Source organism: Motacilla alba, chromosome 3 (genome assembly GCF_015832195.1).
Source record: "Motacilla alba alba isolate MOTALB_02 chromosome 3, Motacilla_alba_V1.0_pri, whole genome shotgun sequence".
Lineage (NCBI taxonomy): Eukaryota > Metazoa > Chordata > Aves > Passeriformes > Motacillidae > Motacilla > Motacilla alba.
In genome coordinates this window covers 29753656-29777354 of record NC_052018.1, presented here as the reverse complement: position 1 = coordinate 29777354, position 23699 = coordinate 29753656, and the positions used below count along the sequence as shown (strand labels likewise).

Here is a 23699-nt window from a genome sequence, read left to right as displayed (position 1 = left end):
TCTCTGTCTCTGGCTGGTATCTAGGAAAGCAGGGATGGCCTGTAGAAAAGCCAGGCCTCCACTGTTTTCCATTTGTATGGTGATAAATAATAGCCCCACACAACATTTTCAATTTCTCCCTGCTGACTTGAAGAGTTATTTGCATAGGGAAAATACAGCCTAGCATACAATTATACTTATGTAAGCAAGGTACTAAGTACATTATTAAGGTCTTAAATTCTATATACAATTCTTACCCGTTTTAACTTTGCACTGTAAATGGACTTGATGTTTATTTCAACTCTTCCTGTTTTGATTTTGCATATTTTGTTTTTAGACATCTACCCAGTTCCATTAAAAATAATTAACTGTTATTTCCTGTTAATAACTAATGAGAAAATGAGCACTCAGCTACATTCAGTTCACAAATTAAAACACTAAGAAATCTCATCTGTTCTCTTGCTTTTAGGAATTATCAGCAATATCTGAAAAAGATTAAGATTTCCATCACTTTCTCACATCATATCCAAGAATATAATTAACCTTACAATAAGATTAAAAATTCAACTTTATTTTTTGCTGCATGTCCAGTACTCACAACACAAAATACATTTCCTTTGCAATCATCCTTGTCTAGGCTTGAAAACATTTATCTTCCCTGCAGTGCCATTTCCAACTCCTTCAGATTTCCCTTCTCTAGAACGCAAAATAAATTTTTGTTCCTCTAGACTCTGTTCAGCTGACTCTTTCTGGTTCTGGAGTACGATGTCTGCTCTTTCACTGTGCTCCACCTAAGGCATTTAAAGCACCAAAGAGAGTATAACTATGGATTCATAAATGGTTTGGGTTGGAAGGGATCTTAAAAATCGTCAAGTTCCAGCCCCTTCACATGGGCAGGTCACCTTTCACCAGATCAGGTTACTCAGAGTCCTGTCCAATCTGGCCTTGAACACTGCCAAGGATAAGGGCATCCACAACTTCTCTGGGCAACCTGTTTCAGAGCCTTACCACCCTAACAGTAAAGAACTTATTCCTAATATTTAATCTAAACCTGCCCTTGTTCAGTTGGAAGCCATTTTCCCTTGTCCTGTCACTAGACTCCCTATAAAAAAATCCCTCCCCATCTTTCTTGTAGTCCACCTTCAAATACTCTAAGGTCACTATAAGGTGTCTCCACCTTATAGTGGAGCCTTCTCTCTTCTCCAGGTTGAACAACCCCAACTGTCTCAGCCTCACTTCACAGGACCAGCGCTCTATCCCTCTGAGCATCTTTGTGGCTCCCCTCTGCTCCAACAGGTCCCTGTCCTTCCTATGCTGGGAGCCCCAGACTGCAGGCAGGGCTCTCATGAGAGTGTAGCAGGGTCGGGGAATCAGTTCCCTTGACCGGCTGGTCACACTTCTCCTGATGCAGCCCAGGATACTGTTGGGTTTCCAAGCTAGAGTGCACACTGCCAGCTCATACTCAGATCTGGGGGGCACCCACCAGCCCCCCAAGTCTCTCTGTGCAGGCCTGCTCTCAACTTATTGCCCAGCCTGTAGTCACATTTGGAATTGCTCTAACTCCATTTGAAGGAATGAAACTTTTGCTTTCAGATACCTGAAAATATAGACAGGGGTAAACATAAGCACAAGCCACAAGCGTTTCAACTGATTGTATTGGAATAGGACTACATATCTCTCCAGTCTCGCCCTGCTTAAATAACACTCATGATAAAGCAAATTCTGATACAACACATTTTAAAATAAAATCTGAGGAATTTGACACATTAACATCACCACAATTCATTCATAAGTTGAAGCTTGTTTGCCAATGTATGGCAACCATGCTAGATACATACACCTGGCTCAGGGAAAAACGAGTATTTATGAACATCTCTTTATCTAAATGACCCCACCAAAGTTTTTCAGATAAGAATCATGAAAAACATACACCATCTCTATGAAAATACACTTTTGTAGCCACGGAACTGATTCTCAGCTCCCAATATAGTACAATTCAAATTACCCCCCCCGCAAAATCCAAGAAAGTTTAAGTTGACTAGATTTGAGTATCCTGATTGGAGAAAGACATATATTAAATATTTCACTGTATTAATATTTACAATCTTAATACCTCACAGTTCTCCCCTTCTCTTCCTCCCTACAAATTTCACTGAAGAATGAAGATCACACTTTTGCTGGAAGACATACCATACAAAATTTGAAATTAACAACTGGCTAAAACAATTTAGGAAATTGTTTTAAGTATAGGTAAAAATGGTAGACCTTTGCTCAGTTCCTATACAACATTTGGCAACAAACCCTATTCTAATACTATAACTTAGCTATGCCCACTTCACATGAAAAAAACCATCATTAAACACATGAAATGTTCTTCTTTCCTTTCTGTGCCCATGAATAATGCATAATTTATAGCACATGCCTTTTATCTAGTTCTACTGTAGGAACTGCTTAAGGTAACTCTTCTTAAACCCCCCTGAGTTTGCTAATAGGCAAAATTCTACAAAAATCCAAATTACTCTGTCACATATTGTTCTTTACCAGTCCTTTACAAATTCAACAGTTTGCATAATAGCATAGAGCTCTACAGAATGGTGGGAAGAAACATCTTAAATATTTTTGAAAACTGTGATAAGGACATATATCTGAAAGCAGAGTTGGAGTACTCATGATCATCAATGTTCAAGTCACATTTGAAAAAGGAGAAACAAATGCTTTTGTTTGCACTTGAAAAGCATGTCTTGGCTATGACAACAGACATAAATCCTAAGTTTTGCAGACATCATGATGTTTCAGTTTCATAATAAAACATTCAAACAGACATTTCTGTGCTCCACAGTGCCATAAAACAGAGTGCATTTAGCATTAAATGCTGCCTTTCAGGTTAAAATGGAGAAGAAAAGCAATCTCGTGAAAACTCAAGGGTCATACAGATCAGTTTGAGGAGCACCAATAAATTCCCTTCTTTTTCAGAAGAAAAGCTCTCAAATCCCACTGTGGCACCTCAGACACACCTACAATGCAGAACATAATAGTAAATATCTCAGTGAGAAAGCAAGCCACGCTAGTTCACATTTGACCCCCTTCTTCTACTTAATTTTTAAAATTTTCAATACATTCTGTTAATAGATATTCAAACCAGTTCAAGTTCGGGTTTGCCCATGGTCTTCTACTTTAAATTTTCCTATTTCAAGCACGGGGACTGAATGTTAGGGTTACTCAACTGCTGGTCTGAGTTCATGCCCGTTTCACCAATTACAGCCTCACACAAAATAATTTCACATTATAATCACACCTTTTATTTACTTTAGGAAATTTAAATAGACCAAGTCCTTAAACCCTCCCAAATAAGGCACCCTGTATTCTCCTAACTCTTCTCCGAATTCCATACAACTTTTTTCCATGTTGCAAGGTGAAAGATCTTACAAAATACAGCACTGCCAAATGAGAGGCAACTTCTCCCTAGTCTCAGTTCCCAGACTAGACCATCCTGAAACAGAACGTGTGCAAGGTCTCGATAATCCTGAAGAAAACCAAGATAATAATAATAGTCAGGATAATACAAAACCAGGATAATAATAATATTCTCTTTGCCCGACTTTAGCAAGCAACCCACATAATCACCATCAGAAACCTGTCTTCTCCTACCTACCTGTGTTCCTGTCTCTTATCTGTAGATTATCTGATTACATTACATTTTCTTTGAGATACCGATAAAAAATGGAAAATAGCCAAGAATTAAATCTTGCAATACATCATAAGGATCGTGTGCTTGATAAAAAAATGCTTGCTGAAAGTTCTGTTTGTTCCTCCTGATTACAGCACTCAGAGGAAAGAAAAATGTCACCACAAGTCTGGAAAAGTTTGTTTAGAGCAAGTGGATATATTCATGCTTTCTAACATATAAACAAGGTAATACTCACCAGATACTGAGAACAGTATTGTCCTTTCTACCACTTTTTAATCAATTTAGTAAGTACCATACTAAGTCTAGAAACTAGCACAAAAATGAACAACACGTCAAAATATTCCTCTCACAAAAGGTCGAGTGACCAAATCTTTATCACAGAAATGCATTTAAAATGTTATATCTGCATATAATTCAGTTTGCTTTAGAAGCTACTCCATTATTTAACCCATCACTAGTCATCATCACTTGGGGTATCACCCTTCACTTTGCTTTTTTTCACTCTTAAATATTTAGCCTTCTTTTGGATTTCCTGCATTTTTCAGCTAAATAATTCTTTAACCAGCAGATCACATCACATGTCCAAGGAACAGAAACAAAAGAAAGCTTTTCTCTTCTTTCTCAGGTTGCTCTTTTCTCCTGGGCACACAGGAACTACATACAGCAGTCATCATTTCCAGCTTCAAAACAGCTGGAAAGGGGTAAAACCAGAATTCAGTGCTACCCATTATGTACTATATTAACATTGGCCTGTTTATTAAGGCCAAGTGTAAACTTCACGATTCTAGATTTGAATTTACTCAATCTACACCCAAATGTAACAAATTAAAAACTAAGGGAAGCTAAAAAGGGGTTACTGCTTTTCACATCTAGCTCTACAGGGATCAATTTTGACATAAAGCATTAGAATAGCAGACAACAAGCATTCCCAATATTGCTGCCTGGTACTTTGACCAGAGACTTCCACAAGAGATACAAAAATCGACACCAACAATTTCCTTTGCAATTTTAGCTAACACATCCAAATCTAAATGCAAATATACACATTACTTCCCTCACTGTTTATGCTTAACGCATGGTGGGAAGTTTGCTCTATCTGTAGCATTATGTTTAAAAAGAAAAGTGGTTTCAGCCTCTGAAACCCTCACTAGCATGTTGTCAGCCCTCAGCAGCAAGCAGGGAAAGGGAGAGAGTAAAGGATAACAAAATCTGTTGAATAACACATATCTACTTTAAGGCACTCAGAACTCCTTTTCATCATTATCCCTTCCATTGTGCATACTATGAAAACTAAAGGATGAAGAGAGTACAGATCACATGTCCCAAAATCATAAATTCAAGAATACATACAATTCTTTCTGGTTCAGCAGAGTGAGACATAAAGCTCTATACAAAAATGAGCTTCTAAATGACCTTAACAAAATGCCCCAGATGGGGCATTTTGCACTACTGCAAAATCTCCCTCTCAAAAGCCAGTCTGGGTTAAAGAAATCTGCACATGTGCATGACCAACACTCTGCTCTTTGAGTCGTGTGGCTACTTTAGGAGAGCTGCAGCTTCAAGAAGTTTCTTTGTGTGTCCCAAAGCTGCCTTTCCAGGCTACAACAGGCATGGTGATGGTTTGCTTCCAAACTATCATGGCTATAAGAAGGAGCAGGCTAGGCACAGGAGTTATGCCACTCTCAAAGTACAAATTCCAAGATGATACAAAAGACAGATCAGCCCAGGTAGAAATATAAATTTTTCCTGATATCTGTTCTTGATTTTGAGTATGAAACCTCAGACCCCAAATTTTTAGCAGGTCTATGAGAGAAGCATCTGCTGTAGCCTTTCCTAAATATCAGCGTCACAAAACAATAAGAGGTCTTAAAAAGGATTACTTGATGCCCAATAACCTGAGAACATAAAGTTATATTCAGCAATACCTATTAAAAAAAGAACAAGACCAAAGAATATAAATGAAAACATTACTATCATCACCAGGGTGAGACAGAATCCAATTTGGCTAGATAACCAGAAGGAAAGACCACACCATCTACTTCTATATCCAAGCAGTCCAGAAGCTTGAAGAGGTAAGAAAAATATCAGTGTTACAGTTTAAGCACTTCTAGTCATGAGGTGCTTAAGATGTGTTGAGAATTGTGCACTCCTTCTGCGTAAATTAACAATTTCCTGAAGGAAAATATGCATGTGCATGCACATATTTACACATATATATAACTAAATACACTTAATAAATTTTACCTGAGCAGGAGGTACTGCAGCTGCTGGTAAAGGATTAGAGATCATTGGGCCAAAGATATCCAGGTCATCATTCAGTGCTGTGACAGCAGCAGTGCCTCCATTTGTAACAGATGCTTCAGGTGGACCATCTAAAAAATTAACAGAATCACTTTTAAAGTGAAAATTATGAATATCTTAACACCATGAGAACAATTAAAGCTATCTATTCTCTCCTACCCTGCCCCCATCAAACATGTGCTCAATTTCTGAGATATCTTTCAGACTGCGATATTGTTCAGGTTTTGTAAAGAAGGTCTTTCCCAAAGAAAATGGCACATTACTGTCCTTCAGAAAAAAAAACAAACAAAAAAAAACAATTACAAAAACCTACTTAAATCTTCCCTATGGACAACTACACCAACTTAGCAGTACACACTACTTATTTTTCAGGAGTTTCTGCACACTAACATTTGTAGTAAGAATTTAAATAGATGTCTTACTGAGAAGATCCAAATTTGGTAGCCATGTATCAGACAAAATACACTCATCTGTGAATTAAAATTTGCATTTTAGAATCCATGAAGTTATTCTTGATATGCCAATTTACTCAAGAGTACATAAATAAACTTTGCATTAGGGAAAAGGTCCATTCTTCACCTTTTTCAAAAGTACTTTGCACAGACTTTATTCTATAGCTCCATATGAGCACACTTGCCAGGCACACTGAGCTAATAATCCATAAGAATCTACAGCTCTCACTCTGAGCCTTAGTGTCTCTAAACCACTTTGACACATGAACACATTCACTGACGTAGGGGAAAGTGGATGCATGCATGACAAAAAAAGAATTATGCCTTAAATAGAATTTGCAATAAAGTACTTTAAAAGATACAGGGACAAGAACATCACAAAAGTGTTTTTAAGGAACAGAGCAACCATCTTCTTTTGATTTCAAGCTGCTCAAGAAAAAGGTGTAAGAATTGGCTAATAAATTTATACTTAAGCATATAACAAGTGGGTTGCCATTACCTAGAGCTTGACAAATACAAAGGTGACTCTAGATTCTGCTGAACTTTATAATGACGGAATAGTCCTAACAGCAAGTTTAAGAAAGCTTATATAGGCAGTAGAAGAAGTTAAAATTAACCAATCTCAGCGCAGAAGTCAGACTTCTCTGGTAGAACAAACTAGCTGAATTAAGTCAAAACTTTCTCTGCAAAACAAACACTGCCATGACTGGCACAGCTGTTTGCATATCACACGGGGTCAGTATTCCAAAAACCCTAAAGTACAGTATACTGAAAACAGTACACTGCCACATTGTAAGACTGCATTCTGAAACAACCCACTCAGAAGATCATTACCCACAGATGCTGTGCTGGTTTTAGCTGGGATAGAGTTAATATTTCTCTCAGTAGCCAGTATGGGGCTCTGATTCGGATTTGTGCTGGAAACAGTTGATAACACAGGGATGTTTTCATTATTGCCAAGCAGTGCTTGCACAGCGTCAAAGACTTTTCTGCTCCCTACCCCACCCCACCAGTGAGGAGGCTGGGGGTGCTCAATGAGTTGTGAGGGGACACAGCCAGGACAGCGACACCAACTACCTCAGAGATATTCCATACCCAACACATGATGCCATGCTCAGTATATAAAGCAGTGGGAAGAAGGAGGAGGAGGAAGACCTTTGGAGTGATGGAATTTGTCTTCCCAAGTCACTGTTACACATGATGGAGCTCCAGTTTCCTGGGGATGTCTGAACACCTGCCTGCCCATGGAAAGCAGTGGATGAATTCCTGGTTTTGCTTTGCTTACATGAACAGCTTCTGCTTTACCTGTTAAACTATTTTTATCTCAACCAACAAGTATAGTCATTTTCACCCTCCCCTCCGGATTCTCTTCCCCATCCCATGTGGGGAGTGAGCAAGCGGCTGTGTGGAGCTTAGTTGCCAGCTGGGGTCAAACTATGACAGATGCCTTCTCATTCCTGTCTGCCTTCCATGAAGGCAAAGTGGCCATGGGAATGCGTTAACACTAGCAGATCTTCTATACTGAGTAAAAAGTGAGAGCTTGAGGAGTGTGAAGCAGCTCAGTCAGTTTTATTACTCTTCTGTGATTTGACTTTGCTGGGGGACTGCTGTTGCACTGATTCTGAAAAGCAAAGTTACAAACTCAGCCATGATTATGACAGAGCTACTTACACCTTAATGCAAAGGTTGCCTCTTTCCCTTATTTCTGATGAATGGAAGTCAGTGGACAGCAAAATGACTATATGTATAATCTGCTGCACCATTTGATGCACATTAGTGCTTTGAGATGTGTGCAATAAATGTACTGGTCATTTAAGCATAAGCTTCTTTTGAGGTCATTCTGCAGACTGGCAGTTCCAAAAACATCTCCCCAAAGGTTCACTGTTTCAGATAAATTTAGGAATGAACTGTGCATAATTTTCAAGCAAGACAACTGTCAGGAATTAATAATTTAATGTTCTCATTTTCTCAGGCAAATGTATTTAAAAAAAAATCTTTCTTGTCACATTCCAAAGTATTCCAAAGATTTCCTGAATGTAAAGGCATTTTAACATAGAAGACTGAAAATTTTAATGCAATCATTTACTGAAACAAGCACTTCACATATTTAGAACAGTCATGACAGAACTCATTTGCAAAAATATAGTATTTTTCAAGTATTTAATATGCTGCTTATAAATTAATATTATGAAAACTCTGATTTTTGCTGGATTTGTTGTGTAAGAATGCTATTTGGCAATACACGTGCCTTTCATCTCTTACTGAATAAATATATCTCTGTCTCCACTGATACAGAAACCAGAAGGATTCAAAAAACCTTCGCCTTTCCCTACTGAAAGAAATAAGTTTCAGAATATAGAAGAAAACCTAACAGACTTTTCACTCCAGTTTATTACTTGTAGGAATACTAATGTTTCCATTTAAATATATTTGTATGCAGGCACATACAGTCTTGTTTTTTAACAAAATAATTCACATCATTATACAGAGATTATTGATAGTCTCAGCTTTAACACACTAGGTCATGGATTAGGATGTGTTTCCTCCTTTCCCTTCTAATTTTAAAATAATTCTGTAATATAAGAAAGACACTTCAGCAGAGTCCTCAGTTTTAATTTATTCTAAGTACATCACTATTCATATGACTTGTGTCACCTACCATTAAAACCCGATTAGAAGAGGTGGTGTGTATGTGACAGAAGGAAACACAGCTGTAGTCTTTCCAGGGAACAGGTAAACATCAGATTAAGTTACATGGGCCTGTCTGAGTATTTTGAGAAATTTATAGCTTCAGCCATCACAGGATTACTTTAAAGCAATTAGCTTTTGAGAAACAGTATTTCCATCACTTTTCTGGAGAACACATCCATAGCTTGGAATGAAATGTTACATGTAGCAAAAACCACTGCAGTGAGAGCAGATGAAAAGCAGGGCTTCCGTGCTCAGTCAGAGAAGGGAATGTGAAGAGTCAATGGATGCTGTTCTTCACCCTTGCTCCTAGGTGTGGTTCTACAACTTCTCTTCTTACTGTTTATGACAATATTACACATAATATATGATCTGCTGTCTGCCACACTGTAACAGCAGATGATGCTTCTGACTTCAGATTAGGAAATCTTGTTTCAGTTTGATGGCAGAAACAGGAACTGTTTACCAGGATGTACTCAATAATAGAGTGAAGAGTTCCAGTGATGTTTACCTTTACAGCTCTTTTTCTGTATAGATTTTATTTATCTCTGACATGATAATTTTCAATTCAGTACTGCCTTCTGTTATTCATATGCATCATAGCTTTCAAATACATCATCAATCCTTGGTATATTTATCTGCACCAATAGCGACAAAGACCAGCAGAAGGGCTTCAAAGGGACAACAGGAGAGGAAATACCAAAAAGCAGATCTGGTCTTAAACTCTAGATTTCTGAAACTCATTTTTTATGGACCAAACTATTTACAACAACTTTGTTACTAAGCAGCCAAGTATTTTTATATATACAATCATTTATGACAGCCATAACAAGACTTTCAATAAAGACAATATGCATACGATTGTTTTTTACACCAAACTACTAGAAAGGCAGAACTGAGAGAAACAGGTCAATAGTTCCAACAAAAATCTGGAGCAAAGATTCAAATAAGGTCTGTCTGGCCAAAATTGCTGCAGAATTATTTAATGCATTAGTAAAAATTTATTTACTGCTAAAACCATTGCAGAAGGGAAAAAGCATTCACAGGGAGACAATTTCTATATAATACTTCTGAAAATAAAATGTGGAAAGCCAGAAAGCTAGTAATGCCTCAAGTGGTTGTAAATGTTTTCCTTTCAGGTAGTTATATTGCTTACCTAAGCAGATTCTGAACATTGCAGCAATACTGTAAATGTTAACAGATTTATAAGCTCAAGAAGTGTGGCCATGGCAGCCTCATGAGGTTCAACCAGGCCAAGTGCAAGGTCCTGCACCAGGTCAGGGTAATCCATGCTGCAAATACAGTCTTGAGGATGAATGGATTGAGAACAGCCCTGCAGAGCAGGACCTATGGATCCTGGAGGATGAAAATCTGGGCATGAGCAGGCAATGTGCATTTGGAGCCCAGAAGCTCAACTGTATTCTGGGCTGCATCCAAAGCAGCATGGCCAGCAGGTTGAGGGAAGGGATTCTACTTTTCTCCACTCTGGTGAGACCCCACCTGGAGTGCTGCATCCAGCTCAGGGGTCTCCAACACAGGAAAGACACGGACCTGTTGCAGCAGGTCCAGAGAAAGGCCATGAGGGTGATCAGAGGAATTTCTCCTGTAAGGAAAGTCTGAGATATTTGGGGCTGTTCAGCCTGGATAAAGGAAGGCTCCAGGGAGACTTTATTGCAGCCTTTCAGTACCTTAAGACCTACAGGAAAGACTGGGACAGACTTTTCATTAGGGTCTATAGTGATACAAGAAGAGGTAATGGTTCTAAACTAAAACAGGACACATTCAGTACATTCAGACTAGATATAAGAAAGAAATTTTTCATAATGAGGATCATGAAAGGTTGCCCTGAGAGGTGGTAACTGCCTCTTCCCTGCAAACATTCAAGGTCAGTTGGACAGGGCTCTGAGTAACCTGATCTCGTTGAAGATGTCCCTGCTTATGGCAGGGGGGCTGGACTAGATGACCTTTAAAGGTCCCTTCGAACCCAAACTATTCTAGGAGTCTATGATCTGTATGGGCATATATGATATTTATATATTTACAAATCTATCTTCACTATTTCTTAAATGCAACTTTCTGACTTAGGACCAACCATGCTGCTTTGGTATTTACCCAACAGTCCTGACAAAAGTACATTTCTTAGTTATGCTACATTTCATATCACTATTAACCTCTCAAAACTTCAGAGAACTCTTTCAGAGGATATTTCCCATGCAGAAGCAGATAAGCAGCTTTTAGCATATCATATTTTACCTCCAACCATGCCAAATGAATGCCCCACACATCAAATTTAGTAAATGCCATAATAAATCTATTTTCTTCTAGTTATTTATTGTAAGTACAGTGATTAATCCAGAATATGAAATTGTTTATTTTTTGAAGGGCACATCTAAACAGGGCAAATGATGCAGAATACATAAAATGCACTTTTCTTCTTTCTGGTAATTCTGTGAGGTAACATAATTTAAAACCACTATTTTTTCCTTTTTTCCCTCTCTAGGTCAAAGTAATTTCTAAGTGGCATACCTTGGCAAACACAATGATCACAAACTGCCTGTGTAACACTCCAATATTCCATGGACACTTGTACATAGCTATCATACCATTTTCTACAAAATATTAAGAAATAATTTACACCAACTTGGCATAAGTGGATACATCTACCTTGTAAGTAAAAAAACCAGAAAAGAGCACAGAGCACAAGGTTAACACTAGAGAGATGAAAATACAGCACCGCCAGTCATGTAAGTGCTGAAGAACTGTGGTTTACACACTGTGACTTTCAAACCAAAGACTGTTTCCTATAATTATCCTATTAAAAATTCATTTTATAACATCCTGTATTATTTATTTTAGTGTCAATTTTAGATCTCCACATTTTCAACAGGGCATTCTTCCAGGATGGGTAACATCCATATAATTGTAGAGATGACTAAAAAAGCAGCTTCAGGCTTGGCCTACAGAAACAGGCTGTTATTTCCCACTGCTTGGGAAGAGAGGAAAGGAATCTGGGGTTGCACAGCAACACTGACACTGCTGCCCATAGAGAGCATAACTATTTCAGTTGTTCAAGTCCATTTCCCCACCTTTCTGTATGAGGAGTTCTGAACTAAAATCTATTCTGAATCAGAAAGCCAAAACCCATGAATGTTGCTGCATCATCAAAAATTAAGTATCTAAACAGCATCTCAATAACAACCCCCGATGAGGAAATCAAGGGAAGCACACAGATCTATCTAAAAGGGCTCAGGACAAACACAAAAGTGATAGTTGGGTCACTGAGGATATTATGCCTCTTCTCCTATCACAAGATTTAGAGGTACAATTCCCCAAGGCATATTTTCTTGAAAATTTTGCAATTTATAAAGAAAAGTAAAAGAGAGTTTTCTTTTAGAAAATTGCCCAGCTACAATTTTCATAGGATAAGTCCTATCTAAGGAAGTTTACCTTCTGATGAGGTCACTACTGCAAAACCAACTGAGACAAAAAGAACAATGATCCAGAGACTAATACCACAACCAAAGCTAGCAGTGAGGGTTACTCAAGAAAATACTTTACCAAGAAGCTGGGCTGTTCTGAAAGCCAAAATTATTCTAGCATGAATTTGGATCCATTAAAATTACTTAACCTGCTATCACAAGTGATTTTGAGCTGCCCTACTAAAAGCTAGTACTATTCTCCACTTGCAGAAATGAAGTCCTAAGAGAATGAATCCTCATTAGAAAAATGTCTGCTCAGTAAGAAGAACGAGCTAAGCAATCATATCCATTTTAATATTATTTGATATGACATATCAAACATTTTAATCAGCAGTGCATCACTGCAGCAAAAGAGGCGAGTGAAATTCTGGGATGTATTCACAGGGGTGTTACTTGCTGAGACAAAGATGTGATCATCCCACTCGACTCAGCACATCCCAGGCTTCACCTGGAGTCTGTGTCCAGCTCTGGGTCCCACAATTAAACACAGACACAGACTGGAGAGGGTCCAAAGGAGAGGCATGAAAATGGCCAAAGGGCTGCAGGACCTGCTCTATGAGGAAAGACTGAAGGAGGTCAGTCTTTTCTCCCTGGAGAAGGGAAGGCTCAGGAAGACTTCATCCCAGCATGCCAGTACTTAAAGGGCAGCTATGAAGAGGACACAGCCTCTCTCTTCACACCACATGTAGCCACACGGGGAAGACAGAGGGCAACAGGTACAAGTTTGTCAACATAAGAAAGAAATTTTTTACCGTGAGATCAATTACTAGAACTCCTCATGTGGCAGAGTTCCCATCACTGGATGTTTGAAGGCTGTGTGCCCAGATAGGATGCTAGATAATCTCTAAACTCCCCTTCCCATGGACTTCTTGGACCAGAAGGACATTTGAAGTCCCTTCCAACCTGGGCTACTCTGTGGTTCTATGATATACTGGGTTGATGTGACCTCTCTTTTATACTATCTGAAGTCTTCTATTGCAGGTGCTAATTAAAAGACAACTCTTCAAATGAAATACGCAGGTCTGCTCTCATTAACAAATATCTCATTTGCAGCTCAGTGGCTTCCAAGTGCTACTGGCTTATTACACTGCTTTTCAATTTGTTATTTAAAAGATCTTTAAGCATTCCCTCCTCTAAAATTATGGGGTTTTAACATACATATTATAAACTCTGCCCTTTTTATATCTCTGAAGAAGCAGAGATGTTGAGCCCAATTATAATACAATTTTCATTGCACATTACATCCAAAGTTAGCCAATGTAATCTGAGTTCATTATTTTATCATAAAACAGTGTTACCAAGATACTTTTCAAATCATGACCCACAGAATACAGAAGCCTAGCAATCTCAGAACCACATATTGATTAAATTTTAGGTTTTAATTAGGTTGTTGGTCTGCTAAAGGAAAATAAAGGAGAATCAGCTTTCCATCAGGTCTAAATTACTTTTTTTTTTTTTTTAAATAGGCTCATTCTACATTCGTTATACAGTGTTAATTAAGATTTGCACGCCTATAGTAGCAATTACTTGGAACCAGATATGGACAACATACACATAACCCAAGCAAAAATGGTACTTTACAGTTAGCTCTACATCAGAGGGAAAAAAACCACTGATGTGAATGTGAATTTTAAAACAGAGAAAACATTTACTGCTTTGTCACATTATTCATACCTTGAAACAAAAAATTTAAAAAACCCCAAAACACTCTTCTACAAAGTGAAGTTATTAGAATTGCATTTAAGAGACTTATTAGTCTCCTCCAATATAACGTAGAAATCATGTAGAAAATTAAGAGTAACCATTACACGGATGGAAAGTCAATACTCTTAATACCCATTCACAACTTGTAGAAGATTTTCCTAACACAGAATTTCATAAGGAAATAAAAATACTGTAATATTTTATTCTTCCATTTACATTTTAAGATTCAATCAAATGGACAAAACACATTTAGAGCAACACTAGATAAATGAAAGACATATTTTATGAGAATGGCCGATACACAACAGTATAGGCCAACAGTGTCAATTAAATTATTTCACTAGACACTACTTTATTTACAGGACAAACCCATAGTTACCAGCCAGTCAGAAAACAAAAAGGTGGACTAGATAAAAATGAATGATGGTTGCAGTCAGTACAGGGCACTGAAATGCCCATTATATTAAGTTTTACAAGGTATTAGTCTGACAGTTTACCGTTCTTTTAACTAATATAGGAAACGTATGATATAATGTCTTTTACAGATACATGATTCAGATGACCTCAGCATTTTCATTAAAAACTACACTTGTATCATAAACAATGAAATACTGCAATCCACAAGGCCTTTGAAGATCACTTTGATAACTTCCCCTTCCCACAGGATCTCATTACTCTCCCTAACAAAACATAAGTACTGATAAATCCCATCCCAATGGCATTTTCCCTTATAGTTTTAAATTCATGCAGGCAATCTTATGGCTTTCATAGTAATCTTTCAGTAATCACAGAAAAAATAAAACTTTGTATTTCTATTAAAATATAAAATTACATATCTATGTTTGATTTAAAACCAAGCAATTATGTACTGCTTACCAAGTCCTAAAAGGTCAATCGTGGGTTCTGATGACTTTTTTGGACTTGCTTTAGCTTCTGATTGCTGATCTTCTTTCTTCTGTGGCTTGTAAGGGAAAAAAATAAACACAAGTAACATGTCTGAAAAGATTCAGTGCTTAAAAATTTTTCATTAAAGATGCTGCTTCAGTATCAGAAGTAAAAGTCTTTTTCCATATTTGTTTATCATAATGAATTTGATTTGTAATGAAGTATGTGGCAATTATGGTCAAAAGGGACATGGCACATGACTGTAAAAATTATTGTTCACTGGTATGTACTAAATTTTTAAATAAATTTAAGTTTCAGGATAGTTTAAAATAAATTGAAGTCTTAAACTGAACCACTGCATATCATGCAATAGGCAAAAAGCCGTCTATAACTTATCAGTTCATTTCAGCAACCAAAATATACGGTTCTGCAGCATAAAGAGTAAACAAAATAAAGTTTTTAAAAGCTTAAATTTACAAACTGGAAGTATACTAATGTCAACAATTTGCCTTTCTGCAAAGAACATCTGCAGAACATGCAGAACTTTGATATGCTGAGCACTGATGTGCACAACCTGAGTTCATGACCTTTTTCCTTTATAAACCTGAATACTAATAACATAATTCTTCTCTTTCTGAAAAGAGAATTCCTAGTCTTCTCTTGCCCAGAGATTTCAAAATATATGATGGTATTGATGTGAAACTTCATCATGAAAATTATGTCATGAATCTGTTTATAGTTCTTACACCAGTATCTGGCTGATCCCCTGAATCCATCAAAACATCAATTTCTAAAGTGAAGATGAACTGCTTAATAGTAGTGACATAACAAATGCATTTCTTCATGTGCATTTAATGTGCCTTTCTCCATACTTATCACAAAAACCTGAAGTGGACTGGTTGATCAATGAGTACAGCCTTTACCTAGAAGAGATTACCCAATAACAGCGGCAGGACACTGTCAGGCTGGGCACTGGGCAGACACTGATGGAACCCGCTTCACTCACACTTTTAATCACATACATAATGTGGCTTTCACAGGGTCACTGAGCTCCTCAGGTTGCAGAAGTCATTGAATCTTAGTATTTAGCATTAGGAGAGCTTTAAAGTTCAACACAATCATATAAAGATCTGTTTTAGGTACTCCTTTACTTTCTTCCTCTCCCGCCAAAGGGGGATAAAGTGTAAGGAGCTTGGTGTTTGTAAAGAGCAGTGAGGAAACTTAAGAGTATTCAAAGGCAGCCCAAGTGAACAGAAGCCTGAACATGACAGACACTCCTCTTGCATGAGCAAATCCCCACTGAAAACCTTCAGCAAAGAGCCCAAATTAACCAAACTCCATTCCTGCAGGTACCTCAAACAGATACCATCACACATAATCTGACCCCTGCTAATCTCTCAGAGAAATACTTGCTCCCTCTTGCCAAAAATCCTTGCTTCGACTTTACATTATCTTGCTCAAGATCCAGCTGTTTGGGAAATATCCTTATGAAAAAACAGTCTGCGAATTCCCTGATCCTATTGTGTATTGTAACTTTCAACACTGTGTTTACAATCTGGAGCACAGCACACCGATTCCAAACACATAAAAAGTATAGTTTTTGAAAGTAACCATTACAGTGTATCAAGAATTGTTTAAAAGTGGCAATTCAAAATGAAGTTTTCTACAACTGACCATATCTCAGTAAATATACCATAAACCAACAAAATTATTATTATAAACACTAATCAGAATTAACAGTAAGTACTTCAGAACAGAATGTGCCATAAAACCTTGAACATCTGAGTTTTCTCCATCTCTGTAAGAAACACTATGGGTCACAGAAGTTGTAAAAAGAAGCATTTCTGACATGATCCTTCATTTCATGAAACTGGTTTTTTTCCCTTTTCCTTAAGTAGCTTAAAAATATGAATATAGAATGATTTCTTTCAACTGAAAAGAAAAACCGCTAGAATTATATTAAATGTGCAAATTTTCATTACACTGTATTAGATTTCTGATAACTACGTAAAACCACAAGTTTGAAATAATTTAAAGCTTGACAGGTTAGTTTTGAATGCAAACTTTTCACAGAAGTCAAACACTTGTGCATACATTAATAAGAACTAAGGAGAAAGAGTTCAAATAGCACTTTCTTTTATTTGGTACTTACCACTGTGGCAATTTAATCCCATTATCTAAACTAAAATTTTAAAAATATGGGAGGAATAATCTACTTAGGTCCTCTGCTTTGTCAAATAAACGTTTTCAGTACATATTAAATGCCTATTTGTATTTCATCACTCTCTAAATAAAAAGGGCAATGAAGATAGAAGGTATAAAAATATGAATTTCTACAAAAATATGATCCCTTAAAATGCCCTTTTCCAATATCGTAACTATTATTTCTTGATCAAAAGTTTCTGTACTATTTTGCTCCCCTTGCCAGTATGTAAACTACTAGATTTTAAGATTACTTCATAGTTAATTACTTTAAGAAAAGCTGCAAAAATTATTTTCAAGGTCATCAGTATATCAAATATTTCTAGCCACTAATACTGCTGTGGTTTCCTTGATGATGATTTTCTCCTTAAAGCACTATTCAACATCTTTGTAGCTACACAGTTTTCACCAACTTTCTAACCTTCAGCCTGAAAAATGAAAAAATCACATTAGTCACCTAACATTTACCAATAATTCATCTGTATAACAGCAGAAACACAAAGCAATATTCAGCAGCTATCTGTAACAAAAGATCTTCCTCTTTAATTATAATTGCAAAATTATTTTGTTCCCCATTCTCTCACCACAACAAGCACCATTTCCTGGAATTTCCTATCCTCCCGTCTGAGATTTCAATCAATTCTGTAATTCATTATGCCTTTATTTCTGTTTAAGATGCTTCATAGCACATAGGAGGGCTCCTGTGCAAATTCAGAAGACATTTGTTTGGTGCTTAAGGTCTACCATGATTCACAGATAGACAGGGACTTCTCCTGCACTTAGGCATAAACTAGGTACGGCACCAGTGAGATGAGCTAGAACAAGAAACTTGCACACACACAATTACTTTTAAGAATACCTAAATGACCCTCACTACCATCCTGCTTTTGAGGGTCTTGTTCTCTGTTCAGTCCCATGGATTCTGCACTGTGGTCCACCTGAAGTAGATATAACAAAAAGCAAAGGCTTACTACAGTGCTCTCTAGCAGAGATCATGCCGTATTTCTGGGTTGAGGAGAGAAACTGAAGAGGTCTCTTCCAGCCCATATAATTCTGGCATAAACAAGGTATTGAAATTTGGACAAGTACAAAAAGGAAGCCACACTGGAGTCACTAGAAAATTTTACTTCAAATCATAAAGAGAAATGTGATGTTTAATTTCTTTTTAGCAGTTTTGCCCCAACAGGGCTCATTCATGACTAAGCTTTATGTAGAGAGTGGCCTTTCAAGATGTTAAGTACTGCACTCAGTGACCACAGAAGTGTGCAACAGGAAAAAAAACCTGCATAATGAGGCAGTGACATTTCTTAAACTTACTGTTTAATTTAGCATTGTGTTCTATCTAAAAGACACTACATTTTGTAGACTTGCAAGGTAGCATGACAAATGCTTGGGAGTCTTGCTGCACTAAGATTCATCTCAGATTCTATTACTAGTCTCCTTGAATCCCACAGCAATTATTTTTAAGTATTGACACCAGAACTAGATAACCTATTCCTTGTTATGCCCTTTGGAATAAGATCACATTAAAAATAGGAGACTAAGCAGCATTAGGTAAACTAAAAATAGCATTAAGAATCTGATATGAAAAAGGCAAGTAGAAGGAACAGGTACACAATTTTGTACATTTATTTTCAAGTGGAGTCTTCAAGGTTACTAGGGCTACTCTTTTTTTATAACATTCAAGATTTTCTTAGTAATATATGTGGGTTTAGTGAATGAAGTACATGGTTACAGCAATGTCTAGAAATATTTACTTCAGGTCATGTATTAACAGCTTCTCATTCAAAATCATTTTTATGCTGCTAGTACATTCTTCTGAAATACTGTCCTTGCAAACAGCAGAACATCATATATCTTTGATATGCAGGTCTTACATGGCCATTTTTCACAGTTGTCACTAATGGCCACTACATTACCTTTCAGGGTTTTTCTTATGTTGGAGATCTACTGAAAGCAAGCAATGTCCACTCCCTTCAATTATTCTGAGATTATCGAAAACTGTTTGTTTGCAAATATCACTGAAAGAAACTGAAGTCAGAACAAGTTTCCACATGATCACCATGACTTGTAATTTTTTACTTAAAAAACTTGAGTCCTTGTTATGAAAAGAGCCACAAAACCTAATTTAAATTACCCCTTGATCAGCAGGTATTAGATACTTTGGCCAAATTAAGGAGGCAAATAGAGAATTAACCTTGCAACCTCTTAAAAGTATTTTCACTGATTAAGCATGTATTTTCAGTACAGGGGCAGGGACACCCTCATTACTCAGATCCAGTATGGGCACTATAACTTTTTGCAATCCTGTAGATGACAGGTAACTGGGATACAATAATCCTTCATTGTTTTATTTTCCAATGCAGTCCTTTTAACTTTCCACTCTTATGCTCTTCTGCCAGTCCTTTCTTCAGGGGCAAGAAGCAAGACCCAGGGAACAACTGGTTGCTCAGTCTCACCTCAATACCTAGGAAGGCAGTGGAACAACTAACCGGGAAGCCAATTCCAGGCACATAAAGGACAAGAGTGTTAGTGGAGGAAATCAGCATGGCTTCATCAAAAGGAAGCCATGCTTGACCAAACCAACACTGTTAAAAGTGTCGTGACTGGCTTGGCAGACAAGGGTGGAGCATCACAGGGTGTCTTCCTTCAATACGGTTTTTTGATGGCATTGATAACCGATAAAGGTGCCATCAAGGAAACAATTCCCTCTTCAAGCTCCTGCTCTCATTTAATTCTTGGTGTCCAGTGATGAATGACTTCCAATTTTACACCCAAATTAAGTGATGCCTTTATCTTGTCTGCTGTACATCTACAAAACAATTATGTGACAGTATGGTGCTAATACCACGTCTGTAAGTAGTCCTCACACAACAAGATTAATCATCTTTCAGTATCTAAAAAGCAAATATTTAAAAATATTTGAGAACTCTTCGTAACTCTACCTCTACCAAAATGCACAATTGAGAAATTATGTCTACACATAAGAAGCAGCATCTCTTTCCTACTTAATTAAAATGGAAATGCAGAAATGAGTATTTGGACCTTCATCTAATTTCCCCCCCCACTGTCACTGTAAATCAACTGGCTCGAAATTACTGGACAGAAATTGATATGCTGGTAATCTCCATATACCTCCACAGTGTACCTTGGCCAACTATAATGTTCTGTGCTAAGAAACCATCACAAACAAAATCTAAAAGCAGGCAAGAGTGAAGAAGACCAGGTCACCTCTAGCTTTTCTGATTTTAACACAACCAAGTGCACAAGCCTAGTTTAATCTCACACTGAGATTATGCCTTCATTAGTGGAAGCTGCACCAGCCAGTCTTCTCATAATTCATAGAGATACTGTCTATGATTTAACTCATCTTGCTCATTTCCCTACATTAGAGAATGGCATGGTTAGTCACCTGTCAATCTTGTTTATTTATCCAACATCTCTCTAAGACTTTAAGGTAATTTCCAGTCTATAAGGTTTTGATGGAAAAGCTATGAAAATCTGTACCAAAGTTTTGAGGCTTATTCTGACAGTTCTGGCTTCATCCTTTAAGATGAAAACAACACCACTGTCAAAGGCTTCCAAATTTACACAGAAAGTTTTCCATTCCATCATGAAAGAGCATCTTTTAACTCAGCAACCCACATTTAATGTCGCATTACTGTGCCACCCTCCTTTATTCTTTCTTTACTAATTTTGTGCAACAACGGAAGTTGTATGAGGTTTAATTTTGAAATAATGGGTAAGTACACCAGGTTAGGCCAGAAAAAAAAAAAGGGAAGAAAAAAAAGGAAGAAAAAAAAAAAAGAAGGTCTCCTAGGTCTCAAATTTAAAAAGAAAGCCCTATTTTCTAGAAATCAATATTGGCCTTTATTGAGCTCAATATACTACTAGTTACACCATTCTAGTTCAATCTAATTTATGTGAAATACTTTTCTTGAGTTAAATGAAACCAAATAAATCAGCAAGCAACAGTATTAACTACTCTCTTCACACCTTAAGTTCTAGAGTTGATTTTACAGACTTGTTTCTCTCTCTTATATGTTACTCTAAAGCAAATTATTAGTGATTAAAGATGTTTCTTTGACAAGGACAAGGGAACTGATAGGCACTTTATACTGTCTGTTTTTCAAAATAATTGCCTTTATGGGTCTGTCTGGGATGGAGTTCACATTCTTCACAGCAGTTGATACGATGCTATAATTTGGATTTGTGGCTACAACACTGTTGATAACACCCTGGTGTTTTGGCTATTGCTGAGTGGTGATACTTTGATAACTGTGTCATTTTAGTTTTGCTAGCTTTTGCACAATCATATTTCTCGTTTTGCTAATTTAAGCAAGCCAACCTCCAAGCACCTCCTTAAGTACATTCAAGGACTACACACACACAGAGACATACACATACACTTAAGAGTCAGCAGTACTTCCCTATTGGTAGACTTTCTTCACAAGCACCTTCTCTTCCCTTTTTCTGGCACTCTATGGACTTTGTCAAACAGATGCAAGGAGCACACGGGTCAAGTGAATCAACCTATACACAAACCTCATCCAGCAAACTACAGTGAATTCCCAAATTCAGATTCCCCACTGAAGCTCAGTGTACACAAGCCTCAAAGAACTGAATCTGAGTATTACAGCTTTCCAGTCAACTCATCCAATGGTAAACTCCAAGTCCCTGGAATGGGCAGCAATGCCTTCTCACAAAAAACTGAACTGCAACTCTGCAGGAGATGGGATTGTGAAGAAAATTGAGTAACACCTGAAGCATAAGTCACATACTGTAGGAAGTCCAGTGTGTCAGTGGGGTTTTTCATCAAATTTTCTTCAGCCAGCTATTTTTGGAGATAACCATTAAATGAGTGATTCATTCTGCCTCAGAAAAAAAGAAAAAAAATGAAAGCATTGCCAAGTCAATTCTCCTCCTTCCTCCGTACAGAGATTATAGTACAGCACACAGGATGTTGCCTATAGGGGATATGGTTATATATGGGCAAGATAAAAAGGAGGGTGAGGACCATCATGACTGAATTTCAGACACCTATTAAATTCCCATATGTAACATGATGCTAGGAGGTCTATGGCTCCTACAACCACTGCTCCCTTACTGCAAAAAAAGCCTGTCCTTTCCCAACTTTCAGCACCGTGCCCAAACACATCTGGCTATCAGGTGCACAAGATGGGCAGGGAAAGACAAGAGGCAAGTAGAAAGCTTTACAGCTGCTTGCTTGGTTGATGGAACAGATAACATACGTGAGGTCTTGTGATAAGCGCTACATTTTAATGATAAAACAGTAAGAATATTCAGATCTAGCATCAAATACATTGCTCTGCAGTCAAACCCACTGCCTTTTTAAAATTACTATTGTAGTAAAATAGGAAAACAATACAATTTTGTTATATAAGTAAGGACACTGGTATCCTTTCAGAACATTGTTTAATATGATCATACATTCTAGAGCCTATGGTCTAAATCTACAGGCTACTCTTCTGCACAGCCCTGTTGCCCAGAATACTCTCCTCTGACAGGCAGCTGAGGGCATTTTGCACTAGAAGTGACAGTTGTGAACAAACCTTTTTCGTAAGGCCTGGGTCAAAAGTGTAAGCACACAGTGAAAATACTGTGATTATTTTTCTTTATAAATGGGAGATTCAAGTTTCCATTTTCTGCTTCTGTAACCTTATGCGAGTTATCATCATATGTACAGATTTTAAGGGTTTAACAGCTCTAAAAGATATGACATTCAGTAAAAATGTAAACCACACCAAATACTTTAAAAACAAGCAGAAGTTTGCCAAATTCACTACTGCAAGATGATAATGTAAATAATTTAGCAGATGTCAACACCACCATTTAGGATTTTCATTGACTTTATTCTCATTTACACTGTATGAGAGCATTTAAAGAGGTAGCATACATAGTGCAGGACACAAGCCACATGATTAATACCTCTCAAGTAGAAAAACACTACAGTCAGACCAGTCATAAAGTTATTAATCTAAAAATTTCTCCTACTCTCAAGCAAGATATCAGTCACTGTCAAAAATCTGATTCAACAGCTGTCCAGTCCACTTACCTGCTCCCATTTTCCTTCACATTTTTTTCCTCAATTTTCCACTTTAATGAAAAATTTATACGAATCTAGAACTCAGTCTGTTTAAAATGCACTGTATTTCTAACTCATATTCCCTACCTTAACTACAAGAAGCCTTATGAAAGCTGAAGATACATCAAATAATTTTGTGAAAAGCACTTCTAACTTACTTAAAAGTAATTTCCAGTTTACTCTCTAGAGCTCATATATGCCTCTATGGTTACTGA

At 37.3% G+C, this 23699-nt stretch overlaps 1 protein-coding gene across 2 annotated transcripts in view; it reads right to left on the bottom strand.

Moving 5' to 3' along the window:
• The window catches only part of SMAP1 (small ArfGAP 1), a 91945-nt gene that overhangs the window by 7000 nt on the left and 61246 nt on the right, over positions 1 to 23699 (bottom strand). For both annotated transcript variants that reach the window (XM_038130473.1, XM_038130474.1), the window contains 2 exons: positions 15168 to 15252; positions 5912 to 6039 (listed from right to left, as the gene is read on the bottom strand). In XM_038130473.1, the coding sequence (XP_037986401.1) occupies positions 5912 to 6039; positions 15168 to 15252 (213 nt within the window). The remainder of the gene's footprint in view (positions 1 to 5911; positions 6040 to 15167; positions 15253 to 23699) is intronic.